The sequence below is a fragment of the Saccopteryx leptura genome, chromosome 1 (genome assembly GCF_036850995.1).
Source record: "Saccopteryx leptura isolate mSacLep1 chromosome 1, mSacLep1_pri_phased_curated, whole genome shotgun sequence".
Taxonomy (NCBI): domain Eukaryota; kingdom Metazoa; phylum Chordata; class Mammalia; order Chiroptera; family Emballonuridae; genus Saccopteryx; species Saccopteryx leptura.
Window position 1 is genome coordinate 58,550,804 of NC_089503.1, and position 17,434 is coordinate 58,568,237.

The window sequence follows — 17,434 nt, forward strand, 5'->3', positions numbered from 1 at the left end:
GACACTTACCTCTCTGGACCTTGGTTGCCAAATATAAAATGGGAAGGGATGGCTCCCTTCTTCAAGGGAGGATTACACATGGACATTCTAAACTTGCTGCCCACATTTATTACACTGATACTTATTTCATCCATTCACTAATTCACAAATATATACGGGGTTCCTATGAGCCAGACTCTGTTCTAGGCATGAACACTGAAGTCTGTGAGCTCCAAAGGGGAGGAAGGACCTCTGCCTTGTTACAGCAGCATCCAAGCCTAGAACAGAGGTCAGATTACTAGGTTAGAGGAAGCTGATAACACTTCAAGCTTCCCTGGGCCTTTGGTGTGTGCATAGAATTTCTGGCACCCTGGTAAACCCGGAAGATGGCCTCTTTTGGCTGTGGGAGGGGCTTTGAGCGCCCCCAGGATTATATCTAGGGCTCAGACAGGCCCTGCCTCTCAGCTCCCTGGGGCTCTGGCCTGAGGCTGGTCTGGCCTTTCCCAGGGTGCCTGGCCAATAGCCCAGTGAGTCATCTTCCGCTCTAGAGACAGGACACCCCATCCCACCCCAACAACACACACACAAATGGACCCCCCCTCCAATTTGTGCCTGGTCTGAGGGAGGGAGGGAGAGAACAGGAGGGCTGGACACAGACACTGGATAACTTCCGTTCCCACGATCCCTCACCCCAGCCTCCCTGCAGGCCGGAAAGATGGGTGGAAGCGAAGGAAGGGAGCCCGCCTTTGCAGAGCACCTACTGCACAGTAGGTGTACACCCTCATTTTTCGAGTAAGGAAACTGAGGTTGAAGGGAAGTGATATTTCTAACAGCTAGAAGGTAGTGGTACTGGTCCCAGACCATATGGGCCCAATTCCCTGCGCAGTGTTCTATGATGAGCAAAATTTAAACATTTAAAATGACATAGTTTTTGGTCCTGGGAGGGGCAGGCTTTGGAAGCCGAACTCATGGAAGCTGGCTCAAATTCTGAGCCAGGGCTGGCCCCACAGGCCAGACCACCCCTGCGGGCATAACTGTGTGCAGGGGGAGGTGGGTACATTTCTTGGGAGCTAGGCTTGCCAGATTTAGCAGGTCCTACTCTTAAGGCTTCACCAGATTCCCAATGGTATCCCTCCCTCTCTCCAAGGGTGAGGCAGCCTGCCCTCTCAGATGCAGATAAGGGGACCCAGAATTTATGGGTTTCGGTTTCTCTGTCTGTAAAATGGAGGTGATAGTCCCAGCCTCTTGGGCTCTGCAGGTGAAGCTGTTCAGAACTTACTTGCTCATCAGGCGATGTTTTTTACATCTGTTGGGGTCTGTCTATCCACCTCACCCCCGTTCCCCGGCCCTGGCCTCCTGCTACCAGTCATTATTGTGACGTCAAGGAACTTCTCCTTCCCAGGCTGGAAAACCCAGCTGTATCTTCTTGAAAACAAGAGGAGAGGAAAAATAAGGAGGGAAATCCACATGTAAAAAATACATATTAAATTCAAACCACATGCACCACAGGCCCTGCCATGCAGGCTGCTACTGCCACCTGGGAGGCATCTGGTAAAATTTCAGTTTCTGGACCCCAGCTCCCTCACTGAAGCCAGGAGGCTGGGTCATGGCTGGGAAATTGGGGAGGAGGGTCAGACAGTCCGTTCTCCCATCTCCGGGCCATGACCTCATTGACTCACCTCCCTCAGGGGGCCTGGTGGGAATTTAGAGTCCATTGGTTCACTGAGGGGGAAACTGAATCCCAGGTGGGGAGCAACTTGGCTAAAGTCACAGAGCAAGTCAGTCAGCCAGCCAGCCAGCCAGATATGTGTTGTGTACCCACTCGATGTCAGGGACACAGCCTTTATGGACCTTACAGTGGGGGGAGGGGGTTAGGAGGCAGACTCAGAGACCTTCCTCCTGTTTCATTTCTTTATTTGCAGTTATCCAGGGATGAGAATACAGCCCACCACCACCTCATGCTAGGTGCTCTGGGGTTGCTTGACTCCCCGTTTATGGGCTTTGTGACACTGGTGAAGTCACTCAGGCCTCTCTCATACACTGGTTACTTGGAATCAAACTCTAGTTTTGCCTGACCTGTGGTGGTGCAATGGATAAAGCACTGACCAGGAATGCTGAGGTCACCGGTTCGAAACCCCAGGCTTGCCTGGTCAAGGCACATGCGGAAAGCAACTACTACGAGTTGATGCTTCCTGCTTCTTCCCTCTTTTGCTCTTTCTTTGTTCTTTCTCTAAAATCGATAAATAAAATCTTTAAAAATTTTTTCTTTTATTTCAGTTTTGCCACATCAGACTTTATAACCTCAGGCAAGTTGCTTCCCTTCTTGGAGCCTTTGTTTACTCATTTTTAAAAGGCTCAATAGTAATACATAACTCAGGATTGGTGTTGGGATTACATAAAGATTAAAGTGGCTGGGGTGAAATCACCTTAAAGGCATTTTCACTCACAAATCTGACAATTCTTGTGGGGATCTGGGTGGAACCTCCTCTGGGCTGTCAACTGGAATACCCTACACATGGTCTCTGCATGTGGCCTGGCCTTCCTCACAATGTGGCAGCTGGGTTTCAAGAATGAGTGTCTTGCATGACCTGTGGTGGCGCAGGGGATAGACCCTTGACCTGGAATGCTGAGGTTTTTGGTTCGAGACCCTGGACTTGCCTGGTCAAGGCCCACATGAGAAGTAAGTTTATACTTCCCGTAAGTTTATACTTCCCGTCACGCCTCCCCTCATCATTTCTGTTTCTCTCTCTCCTCTCTCTAAAATCAATAAATAAAATCTTTAAAAAAAAATGAGTAACTTGACCTGGGTTCGATTCCCAGTCAGTGCACACAGAAGAAGCGACCATCTGCTTCTCTACCTCTCTCCCTCCCCCCCTTTCCTTCCTGTAGCATGGCTCTCCTGTTTTGAGCAAGATGCCCCTGCACTGAGGATGGCTCCATTAAGCCCCCACCTCAGGTGCTAACGATAGCTCAGTTGCAAGCATGGCCCCAGCTGGGCAGACAGGGGTTACCAGGTGAATCCCAGTTGGGGCGCATGCGGGAGTCTGTCTCTCCTCTCACTTAAAAAAAAAAAAAAAAAAAAAGAATGAGTGACTCGAGAGCAATGTGGTAGTAGCTGGCATTTATAGGGCCTAGCTCTGATGTCACATAGTATCTATCCCTTCTATTGTCCTCTGTTAGCTGAAGCCGTCACAAAGGTCTACCAGGTTTAAAGAGAGGGGACAAAAAACCTCATCACTTTATAGGAAGAGTATCAGTACCTCATTGTCAGAAGAGCATGTGGGATGGAAAGTTGTGGTAGCTATCTGAGAAATACAGTCTGCCACACCTGTCTGGGATGATTGTGTGGATAAATTGAGAGTGATGTAAAGCACTTATTAGCCCATGCCTGGCACATAATAAGTGCTTAGGAAACAACAGCTGTAGCTACTTTGGGTTATTACTGAAGCAGCCCCTTTACTTTCCAACTCTGCCATATAACTACATTGTCCATCACCCACCGAGAGGCTGTGCACCTGCCCACCAACGGGCATACACACATATATGGGTGAGTCCCCCCAGATGGGCCACATGTCGTGTCAGTTATAGTCCCACCTCGAAGTGCACACAAAGATCCACCTAAGCAGGGCAGTGGCCCTTTGACAGGAAGGACCTAAGCTCCTTAGGCCCTTGATGTCCCCTTTCCATTCCCTAAGCACATTCCCCAGAATTCTGGGCCCTACCCGGAACAGCCGGTCTCAAGGGAGCCCTGTGGCTTGGATACTGCCCTCGCAGCTGCCTGTGAGGCCTGGGAACTCTTGAGAGGCTCTTCCTTCAAGAAGGGAGGGTCTGTGGGGGACAGGCTATGACGGACTGTGTGGGGAAGGGACTGATGATGGGAAGAAGAGGAAAGGGGTCTCAGGAACAAATAGAGAGACTGAGGCCCCAAGAGAGGAACTGTCTTGCTCACAGTTACATCACGAGTACATGGTAGAGCCAGGATTTGAGCCCAGGCTATCTCGCTCAAGTTTGCCCTCTTAATCTATACCAAGAATTCCCTCTTTTGGAACTTGCATCTCCTTGATGAACCTGTGGACATGAGGAGGACAGCAGCCATCAGTGAAATGTATAGCTGCAGGTTGGGAACATCCAGTACTGACTCCCATGTCCGTGCATCAGTGGGCTCAGGAAAGTCAGATGGTCTATCTGGGCCATTAGCCAGGGCTCCATTCCCAGGAAAGAGGATCTCAGCATTGCCCAAGGGCAGCATTTTATTTTCCACCAAAATCATCCTGGTTCAAGAAAACCTGTTCATGTCACTATCTCAGTACAAATAAGCTAGAGAAAGGCAAGTCAGGCAGCTAGTGCTCCAGGGAGGCAGGGGAGGCTGAGCTGAGTGCACAAGGTCAAGGGGAGGTGGAGAGAGGCTTTCTAAGAAGGTAGTAGGTTTAAGAACATGGCGCCTAGAGGCAGCCTCTAGCCTCCTCCCCTTAATAGTTAGGTGATGTCCCTGAACTTCAAGTGGGAGAGTAACAATAACCAACTGTCATTGATATAGGGCTGCTTTGGGCACTAAAAGCCCTGGGTTGTCTGGCACGTTGACAGATGTTCAGACAGCATTAGTGATGGTGAAGATTCTGAGATGGAATTCCCATGTTCCAGTTTGGGTGGCTCTGGGGCCCAGACACCCTCTCCTGGCAAATACTTATACAGAGCCATGCACTTATGAAAGGCTAGAGACCCTTGGCCCAGAACCTGCATTTCTCCTTCATAACCTGCATTGCATTTGTCATTCCTTTTTCTATTTCTGCACAGACTGTTGTGCCCAGGAGGGCACAGTCCTCTCTTCTTACCTTGAACCTCCAGCATAGTGTGTGGTACCTAGTAGGTACTCAGTAAAATATTTGTTGAAATAATCAACAAATGAATAAAATAAAAACTCATTGAACTACTCGTCCATTGAAACATGTACCTGTGCATCCATTCGTCATTCCGTTCATCATTCTGTTCATCCACTCATTCATTTATTCCTCTAGTCAGCATTCCATCTTTTCATTTATCCTTTATTTCATTTATTCAGCCATCTTTCATTATCCATCCATTTGTCCATCCATGTGTCCTTCCTCATCACTGGTCCCCCAATTGGTCCAGCACCAGCTGCAGAGCTGAGGAAACTATCGGCAGTCTGGATGGAGGTCGGAAGAATTAGGTGTTCCCCAGGACTGGCAGATGAGTGCGGGAGAGGTGTATGTGTTGTGGTAGGGGTGTGGGGTATGGAGAAGCTGGCTGGGTAGGCCTTTACCAAGCACCTCGTACACTTATAAAATGTATTCTGGCCTTGGCCAGATAGTTTGGTTGGTTAGAGCATCTCTCTGAAGCAGAGGTTGCCAGTTTGATCCCCAGTCAAGGCACATACAGGAACAGATCGATGTTCCTGTCTCTCTCTCCCTTCCTCACTCTCTAAAATCAATAAGTAAAAATTAAAACAAACAAACAAAAAACTATTCTGAGACAGACCAACTCAAACAACTACAAACACCCAAAGGAAGAATCAGTGCCTGAAACAGGGGCTCAAAGGAACACAAGTTGTTCCCCAGCCTCCACCATAGCTACCCTCACCTTGGCAGGCTCCAGGCTGCAAAGCCTGGGATCTGGATGCCCTGGACACTGATTCAGCAGCTGTGTGCTTCTGGTCCTTCTCTCAGCTGCCTTTCAGTCTCCCAGCAGTCTCTGTTCTCATGGCAACAGGCTTGGATCTAATTAGCCATTCTTAATGAAGCAGAGCAGCAGATAGGCCTTTGGCACCAGTCCCCACCCCTTTCTCCAGGCTGGGTACCCACATGCCTTTGGATCTTTTGACCTCAAGACCTTGTTCAAACCCTGCCTCCTCTAGGAAGCCCTCCCTGAATACTCTCTATCCCCCCCACCTCTAGCAGAAGTGGCCCCCTCAGCTGAGCCTTATGAGTGTCGTCTGGGAGCACCTAGATGCCGGAGTGGATTCATCTCTGAAAGGCCAGTCCAGCTGCAGCTGTTGAGGGAATTGATCCACCTCACTGTGCACCTCCTCCCAAGGAAATGAGGCCCTGGGTCATACTGCTGGGGAGGGTCAGGTGGGAAGGAATGTGTTCTGAGAGAAAGCCAAATGTGGGTTAAGTAGCTACAGTGATCAAGCAATGGGCCATGGGTGGGGCCTGCTGACCACCGGCCCTCGTGCTGGTGTAGGATTATCTTTGGTACCTGGCTGTCTGGACTAGATCATGGGGTGTGTCCATCCTCTTTGCTCAAACCATAGCTCAGTCAACTGGCCTAGATGTCCCCCATATGCCCAGACCTGAAAGAGGTAGTAGGAATAGTCCCCACCCTAGAGAAGCCCATAATCTATGTTTCTATCTAAAGGGTAAGAGACAGAAGGACTCACTGGTTTTCTTGGTCCAACCTGGTGGCAGAGGACTCTTGTTCCGGCCTCCCAGGGGCAGAAAGGACTTTGCAAGGACCCACTCTCCGATCAGGATGTGATGACCAGGCAGGCTGTAGTCCCTGAAGGCTCCATGCGGCCAGTGTCTGTGCATTGGGCATATTGCTGGGCCCCAGTCCAGAGCTTCAGATCAGTAGGGTGGTTGGGGTGATGGGGAAATGTGCATTTCTAATACATTTTCAGAAAGCAGTGAAGCTCTTGGTTCAGGGATCACACTTTGAAAAACAAAGTGGGACCAGAGTGTAATTGGTATAGAGCACACATTCATACTTTCGTTTCATTCATTCTTTCATTCAACAAACTGACTCAATAATTACTGTGGGCCAGGCCCTCGTGGAACCCAGGGGAGGCAGGCAGGCTCACCCATCATTATGTGGCACAAACTTAGCACTTAGTGAGCACCCATCAGTTGTCAAGCTCTGCCCCTACTGTAGCCTCTGGGAGCATCCCTACCTTTGTGTGGTGCTCACTGCTTTGGGGCCTGCTGCCAGGTGGGGGTTATACCAGTTCTCTCTGGGAATTCTCTGTTCCCATTTTGGTTTTAGGCTACTTGGGGGCTGTCTGTTCCGGAGTTAACATCTTTTTTTTTTTTTTTTGTATTTTTCCGAAGCTAGAAACGGGGAGAGACAGTCAGACAGACTCCCGCATGCGCCCGACCAGGATCCACCCGGCACGCCCACGAGGGGGCGATGTTCTGCCCCTCCGGGGCGTCGCTCTGCCGCGACCAGAGCCACTCTAGCGCCTGGGGCAGAGGCCAAGGAGCCATCCCCAGCGCCCGGGCCATCTTTGCTCCAATGGAGCCTCGGCTGCGGGAGGGGAAGAGAGAGACAGAGAGGAAGGAGAGGGGGAGGGGTGGAGAAGCAGATGGGTGCTTCTCCTGTGTGCCCTGGCCGGGAATCGAACCCGGGACTTCTGCATGCCAGGCCAACGCTCTACCACTGAGCCTACCGGCCAGGGCCATCTTTTTTTTTTTTTTTTTTTTTTTACAGAGACAGAGAGAGGGATAGACAGGGACAGACAGACAGGAACGAAGAGATCAGAAGCATCAATCATCAGTTTTTCGTTTTGCATTGCGACACCTTAGTTGTTCATTGATTGCCCTCTCACATGTGCCTTGACTGTGGGCCTTCAGCAGACCGAGTAACCTCTTGCTTGAGCCAGCAATCTTGAGTCCAAGCTGGTGAACTTTGCTCAAACCTGGTGAGCCCGTGCTCAAGCTGGCAACCTCGGGGTTTCGAACCTGGGTCCTCCGCATCCCAGTCCAACGCTCCATCCACTGCGCCACCGCCTGGTCAGGCCGGAATTAACATTTTAATGTTAGATATTTTGGACTCTGAGCTGGCCAGGGCTGCCAGGGCCTGTGTCCTGCCTTCTCAGGAGAGTGTGAGAAATAATGCCTTTGGGTGGAGATGGACTTACCTGGTTGCAGGCTGAACAAGAGGAGGAGAGACAGTGGGGCAAAGGAGGATAGGAAGCTGCAAGGGCCAGCAGGAAAGGTTGATTCTGTGCCGTGGAGATGGCAGTGAAGGTTTGTGAGCAGAGACCTTTGGGTTGGTTTGCTGTGTGGGTAGACAGGAAAGGGAAGAATTACTGGGGGTTGTTAATTAGCAAGCATATATGTGCTGAGTGCTATGGCTTACAAAAGGGGCATGGATCATGCTCTGAGGTAAGCTTCAGTTCCCAGGGAGGAGATCAACATCAATCTAGCAGTTGCTCAAATGTACAATTACACACTATGATACCTGGTTAAGAAAAACTGTGAATCTTTGAGAGCACAGAGCATGCGCACCTGACCTAATCTGTGGTTCAGAGAGGGCTTCCCTGAGGAGGTGGCATGTGCATTAAGACTAGTGTGTTTTGCCTGACCAGGCGGTGGCGCAGTGAATAGAACGTCAGACTGGGATGCAGAGGACCCAGGTTCGAGACCCCAAGGTCGCCAGCTTGAGCATGGTCTCATCTGGTTTGAGCAAAGCTCACCAGGTTGGACCCAAGGTTACTGGCTTGAGCAAGGGGTTACTCAGTCTGCTGAAGGCCTGAGGTCAAGGCACATATGAGAAAGCAATCAATGAACAACTAAGGTGTTGCAACGAAAAACTGATGATTGATGCTTCTTACCTCTCTCCGTTCCTGTCTGTCTGTCCCTATCTATCCCTCTCTCTGACTCTGTCTCTCTGTCCCTGTATAAATTAAAAAAAAAAAAAGACTAGTGGGTTTTTGTTTTGTTTCAAAATTTTATTAGCCCTGGCTGTTTAGCTCAGTGGATAGAGCGTCGGCCTGGTGTGTGGAACATCTTAGGCTCAGTCCCCGGTCAGGGCACCCATGAGAAGCAACCATCTGCTTCTCTTCCCCTCCCTCTCCCCCTTCTGTCTCTCTTCCTGTCTTGCAGCCAGTGGCTCAATTGGTTCAAGTGTCGGCCTCAGGCACAGAGGATAGCTCAGTTGATTCAAGCTTTGGCTCCAGACAGGGGTTGTGGGATGGATCCTGGTCAGGGCACATACAAGAGTCTGTCTCTATCTCCCCACCTCTTACTTAAAAAAAAAAGAAAGAAAGAAGATTTTATTTATTGATTTTTCCAGCCTGTGGTGGTGCAGTGGCTAGAGCATTGACCTGGAACACTGAGTTTGCTGGCTTGAGGATCTGGGCTTGTCCAGTCAAGGCACATACAGCAAGCAATGAACAACTTGAGTGAAGCAACTATGAGTTGATACTTCTCCCCCCCTAAAATAAATAAATAAAAAATATTTTTAAAAGATTTTATATATTGATTTTAGAGGGGGGAGTTGCTGGAAGCATTTACTCATAGTAGTTGCTTCTCGAATGTGCCTTGACTAGGCAAGCCCAGGGTTTTGAACCAGCAACCTCAGCATTCGAGGTTGATGCTTTATCCACTGCACCATCACAGGTCAGGCAAGACTAGTCTTAAAGGAAAAGAAAAGGCACTCCCAAGGAGAGGGAAAAGGAATGGGCTGAGATCCTGGTGTGTTTCTAGAATTCTAAACAGAAGTGGCTACAGATATTAAGCAGGGAGAGATGGGATGGATGGATGGGGCTAACTGGTTTGGGTAATGGAGTCAAGAGGTCTCCACTGTGCAAGAAATCCACGTTAAAGCAGGTTTGGAGGAGGAAGTGAGTTGAGGGTTAGGTGAATTTGGGAGCCCTCAATACCTAGGGGAGCATGAAGTCTGAAGTTGGCCAGAGCTGAGACACAGCAGAGGGGTCCCACCAGTCAGCTGCAGGGTGCAACAGAGCCCCCTGGTGGAGGGTGGGGGCTGGTGCACAACAAAGTTCAGCCCGCCCCCTTGATTAGGGGGTAGGTTCTGGCATCACCTGGGATTTGAAGGACAGATATTTGGGGCGGGGGTTGTAAATGCCTGAGCCCCTCCCATGGGGGTGAGGAGGTGGAGAGGGATAAGACTGGAATTCTCTAGGACTGTCTCAAGTACAGGACACTGGTCAGCTGGGTGGGGTGCCAGTAGTGTTTACTCAGGGTGGGCCCTTTTCATGGTAGCCCCCTCCATCAGGCCCAGCTGCTGGAGTACAGTGTCAGTTTTGAGGGATGTGTCTTTGTGTGCATCTCTATATTTGCTTGTTTCTGATTACAATTGTGTGAACACAGAAACACGTGCAACTGTGTTCTGCAGTGGGTTGGGTTCATGCGTGTCAGGGTTTAGGCCTCTTCAAGACTATATTGATGTGTGTGCACTTGGCCCTGACACACAGGTGAATACGAATCCAGGCCTGAAGGCAGGTTTCTTTGTATGTGGGACTGTTCTGTGGAGGTGTGTGTGTGCCTCCATGGGTACAGATGTGGACAAAAAGTGCGTGTTACTAAGTGTACTTGCCTTTGTCCACGGGTGTGCACCGACTTGTGTGCTCAGAGGTGAAAAAGTAAGTGTGCAGGTGGACGCTGCTGTGTAGAGGAGCGGCGGGGACAAGGTTGGGCCGCCATGTGCGTTCGGGGGGAGATGGGGCTGCGCGGAGAAGGCGGGGCTTCTCCCTCTGCCACGCCCCCACCCTGGCCCCCCTTCTGTTCCCCGGAGCCGCTGGAGCCAGGCTCGCGGAGCTCACTTGCTGAGCCGAAGAGGTAACAGCGCCGCCGCTGGCCAGGCCATAAGCAATCAGATCGACAGTGGAACTGACGCTGTGACCGCCGCGGCGGCTGGGCTGAGCCCCTAGGGAGCAACGGTGGGAGGGAGGGGTGCCCGCTGCCCGGCCGCCCCTGCCTCGGCGGCAGGCCAGCCGTATGCTGCAGATGGTGAAGACCCTGGCCCAGTTCACCATCGCGCTGGAAGACATGCGTGAACTGGGCCCGGCCGCCGCCTCCGGGGAGCCTGCCGGGAACAGCGGCCCTGACGCTGAGGAGCCTGGGGAGGTCCAGGTATCAAAAGAAGGAGGGGCAGCCAGAGACCTGGGCCAAGACCTAGAACCCAGCTGACCCAGGACTGGGGCGCAGGACCGGGAGACGTAGGATCAGGCACACCAGCTGCCTGGTTACAGGGCTGGGGACTCAGTGATAAGTAATGGAAGCAGAGAGAATTGAAGATGTATGAGGGGCTCTGCCAGGGGTGGTGTGGCTTGCAGGGCACCTAGGCTTGGTGCCACAGGATGCAGGCTTAGAATGGCAGAAGGGCGGTAAATTCAGCTGGGGTGGGAGACCTGCACCCTGAGACCCAGTCTTGGCAAGTCCTAGTAGTATTTAGCATAGTGATGTGGCTCAGTGTGGAGTAAGAGGCTGTGGCCTGGGTATCCTGGGTCGCCAGGCTCAAGAAGGGGAGGTTTTTCCAGCCTCCCTCTCAGGCCTGAGGGAGTCCCCAGGTGTATGTACTGGAAGGGATGCTGAGGGAGGGGGCAATTTTGCCCCCACCCCTTGTCATCCTCTTCTTGTCACTGTACCCATTGGGCCTTGGAGGTATCATGCTGTAGTGGCAGCAGTGGTAGTATCCCAATTCCTGGATCAGTCTGCAGTTCCCTGAGGGGGTGGGGAGGTTTCCAGGGGCTGTTTCCATGGCTTCGTGTGTCTGGCTCTGGATTGTTCTCTCCCAGCTCCAGTGGGGGCTGTGGTTCTGTCTTCTTCATCGCTGTTGTGTGTTTCTCTCTCTACCGCCATGTCTTCAGGCTGAAGGCCCTGGTCCTCAGCTGGGTGACTAGGCTACATTTTTTGTCTCTGCAGGATGCCTGGCCTTTATGGCTTCTCTCTGTGTACATGTGTCTTGGTCTTCATGCCGTGTTTGTTAGGCTGTCAGGCTTTGGGTCATGATGTCCCTGTCATATAGGTAGGAGAACATCCCCCACCCCCCCACCCCCATCTTCCTGCTGTTTCCCTTCAGCCCCTCCCTTCCCCTCCCTGGCAGTGAAGGGCTGGGGCTGGGGCTGTTGAGGGTTGAGGGACTCGGCGGGAAGGCTGGGCCTACAGGCCTGTCCTGCCCAGAACAGGTGGGCCTGCTGATCTGGTTGACAGCTGCATTGCCCATCTGCTGCTTCCTCCAAGTCCCCCACCCCCATATGCATGCACACCCGTGTCTGGGCACGTGCATAAGGGTGCTCGTGCAGGGACAAGGAGCTGGCCTTGTTTTCTGTGCCTTTACCTGACAGCTGAGTGACAGCCTGCTGTGCTTTTAAGCATGGAGGAGGCTGGGAAAGGTGGGCACTGCAGAATCAGCCTCTGTGCACAAGTTGCCCCAGCCCTCCCGGCTGTCAGGCCCGACCCCAGCCCTGCCTCCCTCGGGAGGCCTCCCTGCCCATGACCCTCACTGCTGAGCCTGGCAGGGCTGGGCCGGGGGTGGGGGGTGGGGGAGGGTGGCTGTGCCACTCAAGACTGAGCTGGCCTGGTTCTACTCTCAGGGAGCTCCCTGCCCCGCAGGGAGACGCACATAGATAAATAGCCTCGCTGAGGTAGGGGAAGAATGGATCTTGCAGACCCAGTGTGTATAGAGAATGCTGCTTTGCTCCCTGTATCCTTACTTTCACAGTTCTGAGAGGGAGGTATTATTCCACCGTGTAGAGGAGAATATGGAGATTTGGGTGGTTAGGTCACCACCCAGTGTCACAGATAGTAAGGTCTATGCTGGGGCCCTAAGACTCAGCATCAGGTAACCGAAGAGACGCTGGTCTTGGCTGTGCAGAACCAGGCTCTGGCTATGTGACTTCAGGCAAGTCACGCCACCTCTCTGACCTGACTTCTTTCTTTACCTGTCAAGTGGAGATGATGACCCTTATGTCACAGAGCTATGAGCGTGAGACTGGAATGAGACCGTATCTGTGAAGTGCTGAGATGTCCCTGGGGGACAAGGGGAGGGTTGGGTATCTGGGCCTTGATGCTCTCCCAGATGCTCTATCCTTTGGTGGGCCCAGGCCATGCTGCCTCCTACTGGAAGCTGCCCTGATTTTTTAACAGTCTCAGAAATACTGAGACTAGATGATCTATCTGGAACTGGGGGCTCTGAGGCAGGGCGTGGCACCTTCTCACCCATCAGAGCAGAGCTGGAGGGAGTGTCATTCACCCACCTTACTCCTGACATGCTAGCTTAGGAGTCCACTTTTCTGAGTGTACTTCGTTATAGGACAGGTTTGGGGACAGGCCTGACCCCTGAGCCTCTGGGTCAGAGGTTGGGGGACCTGAAGTGGGCATACCATAAGCAGAAGGTGAGCAGGAGCTGGAATAGGTAGGCTGGACAGACCTGGGGCTCGGGTCTATCGCAGCACACATAGACCCAGGCCACAGCAGTGAGCAGGGCAGCCCCACTGGTTAGTCCCTTGGGGTGGGGCTTGGAGGGATGCTGCACACATGGACACCCACCCTGGCATTGCCACATGCACTCATATCAGTAGGCCTTGATAGCTAGAGCCTGAGATACGGTTCAGACAGATAGATGCTCTGGACAGTCTGAGGCCTGGTAGGGAGAGTGGAGAGGGAAGAATAAACCCTAGAGATCTGGGGCCCGGAGGAGTTAGGGGCCTTGCCCTGTCAGGGACGCATGTCCTGTCCCTGTGGGCATGGGTGTGGAGTATGGGTCACTCCAGAGGGACTCCAAAATGCATATCATCAGGTTCTCAGGATGGAGGCATTAGTACCTGGGTCTCCTTTTCCTTTTCTTTAGAATGGGAAGAATAATAACATCTACCTAACAGTTTATATAATACTTAGAACAGTGCCTGACACAGTGTAGGGCTCAGTTAACTCTTTTTAATGAGAGAACTGGGATCCAGCCTTGTCTGAGAGTATCTGAATCTTGCACCAACCCAGCTGCAGGACCTTCGGCGCCCACCACCTGTCTCTGGGCTACCTGGTCTTCATATCTAGCATGGGGTAACAGTTTCCACTCTCAGGGATGGTGTAGAGTCCAACTAGGTGGGGTCTGACCCCACAGCACTGAGCCTGAAGGTGGGATTGTCCAAATTGGCAGCTGGAGTGGGGGTGGTCTGGAGGCATCCTCCTTTGAAAATGTGAGAAGTCATTGATTTTTTTAGTTCTTCTCAGAAGCCCAGCAAGGGAGCCAAGCAGTAAACAGATCTCTAGATCAGCGACAGCTATGGGGTGGTGGTAGAGGAGCAAGGGACACGGGGGGGGGGGGGGGGCAGGGAGAACCAGGGCAGGGGACTCCCTGCAGTAGGAGCACGTGAGCAGAGACTTGGCATAGCAGAGGTCCAGGGCACCTTGGGGGGACAGCCAGCAGCCCTGGATGGTGGGTGTGCTGGCCTTGAGGGCCAGGGAGAGGATGAAGGTGGGCTCTCTGGGCCCAGGTGCACTGCTCACCCTTTTTTTTTTTTTTTTTAAGATTTTATTTATTGATTTTAGAGAGAAGAAAGAGAGTGAAGAGGGTGGGGAGGAGCGGGAAGCATCAACTCATAGGTGGTTGCTTCTCATATGTGCCTTGATTTGGGCAAGCCCAGGGTTTCGAACCAGCAACCTCAGCATTCCAGGTCGATGCTTTATCCACTGCGCCACCACAGATCAAGCACTGCTCACCCTTCACTTTCTGTTCCCCCAGGACATGCGGAAGCACGTGACCATGACCCTGCTGGACACGGAGCAGTCGTATGTGGAGTCACTGCGCACCCTGATGCAGGTGAGGCTCGCGGCCTGTCCAGGAGGCCATTCTGAGCCTCGGAGGCCGTTAGACATGAGGGGAGAAGCCCATTTCATGGCCAGGGAGCTGAGATCAGAGAGGAGAGAGGAATGAACCTGGGGCCCACCACCCCACCATGGAGAACCCCCATGTGACTGCCCAGAGGAGGAAGCTTCCTTCAGGGCAGGAGAGAACACAAAGGGGCTTCATGAGGCCAGACCAGGCTACCCCAGGGCAGTGCCCCCTCTACCCTGCTGTCCTGTCAGCGCCCCAAGGCAGCCCTGGGTCTGAGCTTAGATTGTGAAGCACTTCCTCTACACAAGGCCTTGTTCCAGTGGGAGGAAACCCAGGGGTAACCAGACAGACAGACCATACATGAGGACAAATGAAGATGCAAAAGTGCACAGAGAGTATATGCTTCACAGCAGACTTTAACAGGGAGGAAATTCTGACACATGCTACAATATAGATGAACCTTAAGGACAGTATGCTAAATGAAATAAACTAGTGACAAAAGGACAAATACTGCATGATGCCCTTTATATGAAGTACTGAGAGGAGTCAGATTCATAGAGACAGAAAGGAGGGCAGTGGTTGCCAAGGTCTGGGCGAGGCGGAAAGGTGGAGGTAATGTTCAGTTGGTATAGTTGGGAAGATGAAAAAGTTGTGGAGACGGATGCCACATGTGATGTTTCCACAGCAATGTGAATGTGAGTGTGCTGAACTGTATACACTTAAAAATGGTTAAAATGGCAAGTTTTATGTTATAGTTTACCACAAAAGAAATGACATGGGTTTATATATTTTTAAAGAGCACGCAGAGAGCTGAGAGCACAGAATGGGGGCCTTCCTGGTGTCGGGGCCAGGGAGGGATTCTCTGAGGTTGGGGTATTTAGCTGAGACCTGAGAGGTGGGTGATAGGAGCCAAGGAGGGGGCGAGGCTGGAGGGAATCATTCCAGGTGGAGGGTCAGCAGAGCAAGGGCTGGGAGGCTGGAGGGAACCTGGAGCAGTTAGGGATGGAGAGGTGGCGGCTGTGGCTATGGGCAAGGAGCTGGCCTTTGTTGTAAGCACAGGGCAGCCATGCGAGGGGCTGTTCCATCTGTTAACGGAACTCCACCTTTAAGATATGCCTTGGCTGCCAGTCAGGAGTAGGTGTGCAGGGGACTGGGGTGGGGGTGGGGGGCCCTGTGTTGTCCTTGGTGGGAGTTGAAGGCATAGAAGTCAGATAGTCTGTGGTTTGAGTCACTTGCCTGCCTGCTAGATGATGCTAGCCTAATCATCTCACTTGTCTGCAAAAATGTAACTAACCATACCCGTCTCCCAGGGCAAAGATTAAAAGGTGATGAGGCCGCCCAAGCCTTGTTCACAGACAGGAGGCAGGCAACGCCTGGGCGTGTCTCTTTACCCTTGCATCCCTAGCTGCACACATGGAGTCTTGCAGTATCTGTGGGTGGTCAAGTTAAGGGAGGATCATGCTGAGGGAGCCAAAGGGAGAGGGTTGGGTGGGGAATGGTGGAGATGGGCAGGAGATTGTCAACTGAACCCAAGGACTGTTACTTGAGGCAACCTTGGTGTGTCTAAAGGACTGAGGTCTGGCCCAAGGGTCAGGAACCAGGCTACCAATGTTCAAACCAGACATGTGACCTGAAGCAAGTTACAGAACCAATCTCTGCCTCACTTTCTTTACCTGTAGAGTGTGAATAATAAAGTGCCTGCTTCAAGTGCAGATTACTAGAGATAAGCATGTATCATTTAACGCACTGCCTGGCAATCCTGCATGCCTGCACGCATGCATATGTGAATGTGTGTATATAAAATCACAATCCTTGTATTAACTTTGTGAAGTAGATATTATAATCCCCTTCTTTAGATGAGGAAATGAAGGTTCAGAGAGGTGAAGAAATCTCCCCAGGGTCATCCATCTACTAAGTGGTATCCTGGTTCACATGGGCTGCTATAACAAAAATGCCATAGACTGGATGGCTTAAACAAATTTATTTCTTGTAGTTCTGGAGGCTGGTAAGTCTTAAGATCAAGGCATGGGCAGATTCAGAATCTGATGAGGACCCACTTCCCTGATTCATGGATTCCTTTCTTTTCACATGTCCTCACATGGCAGAAAAGCCAAAGGAGCTCTCTGGGCTCTCTTCGATAAGGGCACTAATCCTATTCACAAGGACTCCACCCTTATGATCTACTCACTTCCCAAAGCATTGGGGATTGGGTTTCAACACAGGAATTTGAGGGGGGGGGGGGGACAACTTGACTGTAACAAGTATAATGCTAAAACCTGAGGACACAGAGAAGTAAAGCCGCTTGTTCCAGGTCACAGAACTAGAGAACTAGGAGGTACCATAGCCAGGGTTGAATTCTGTCAGCCTGACTCTAGAGTGCTCCCTCTTACCCACTAGTCTATACTACATGAAACAGGTGGTAATCAAGCTGAGACTGGATTCCACAGCCTGGTGACCACTACCACCCACATTGATTGGTATTACAACCTGCAGTCCAGGAGCTTAAAATGAAGTTAAATACTGTGGTTAACAGTCAGAAGGTGGGATTTGAGCCCAGATCCTAAAGCCACATCCTCTCCTCAGTGTCACCCTCACCCAACTTCTCAGCCAACCAAGCTCCTTTCGCCTAGCACTCCTGACTGGGTCTTTTCCCCACAGCACTTACTACCTTCTAACATACTGTATAATTTTGTTCTTTATGGTGCCTGTTTTCTGCCCTCCTCCACTAAATGGCCAGCTGCACAAGCACAGGGACTTTTGTCTGCCCACTGATGCAGCCCCATGCTTGAAGTCCAGACACACAATAGTTGCTCAGTGAGTGTGCGGGGAGTGAATGCAGGTATTGGTTCCTAGTTGGTTCTGTGTTGGGTTCTGACTGTTTATTCTTTCCTCCCACTGTGTGCCTGCTTCTGGGGGTGAG

The 17,434-nt window shown here is 51.6% G+C and overlaps 1 protein-coding gene across 1 annotated transcript in view; it reads left to right on the forward strand.

Moving 5' to 3' along the window:
* The window catches only part of ARHGEF17 (Rho guanine nucleotide exchange factor 17), a 64,396-nt gene that overhangs the window by 29,710 nt on the left and 17,252 nt on the right, over positions 1–17,434 (forward strand). Inside the window, exon 2 of the mRNA XM_066368118.1 lies at positions 14,422–14,499. Within this exon, the coding sequence (XP_066224215.1) occupies positions 14,422–14,499 (78 nt within the window). The remainder of the gene's footprint in view (positions 1–14,421; positions 14,500–17,434) is intronic.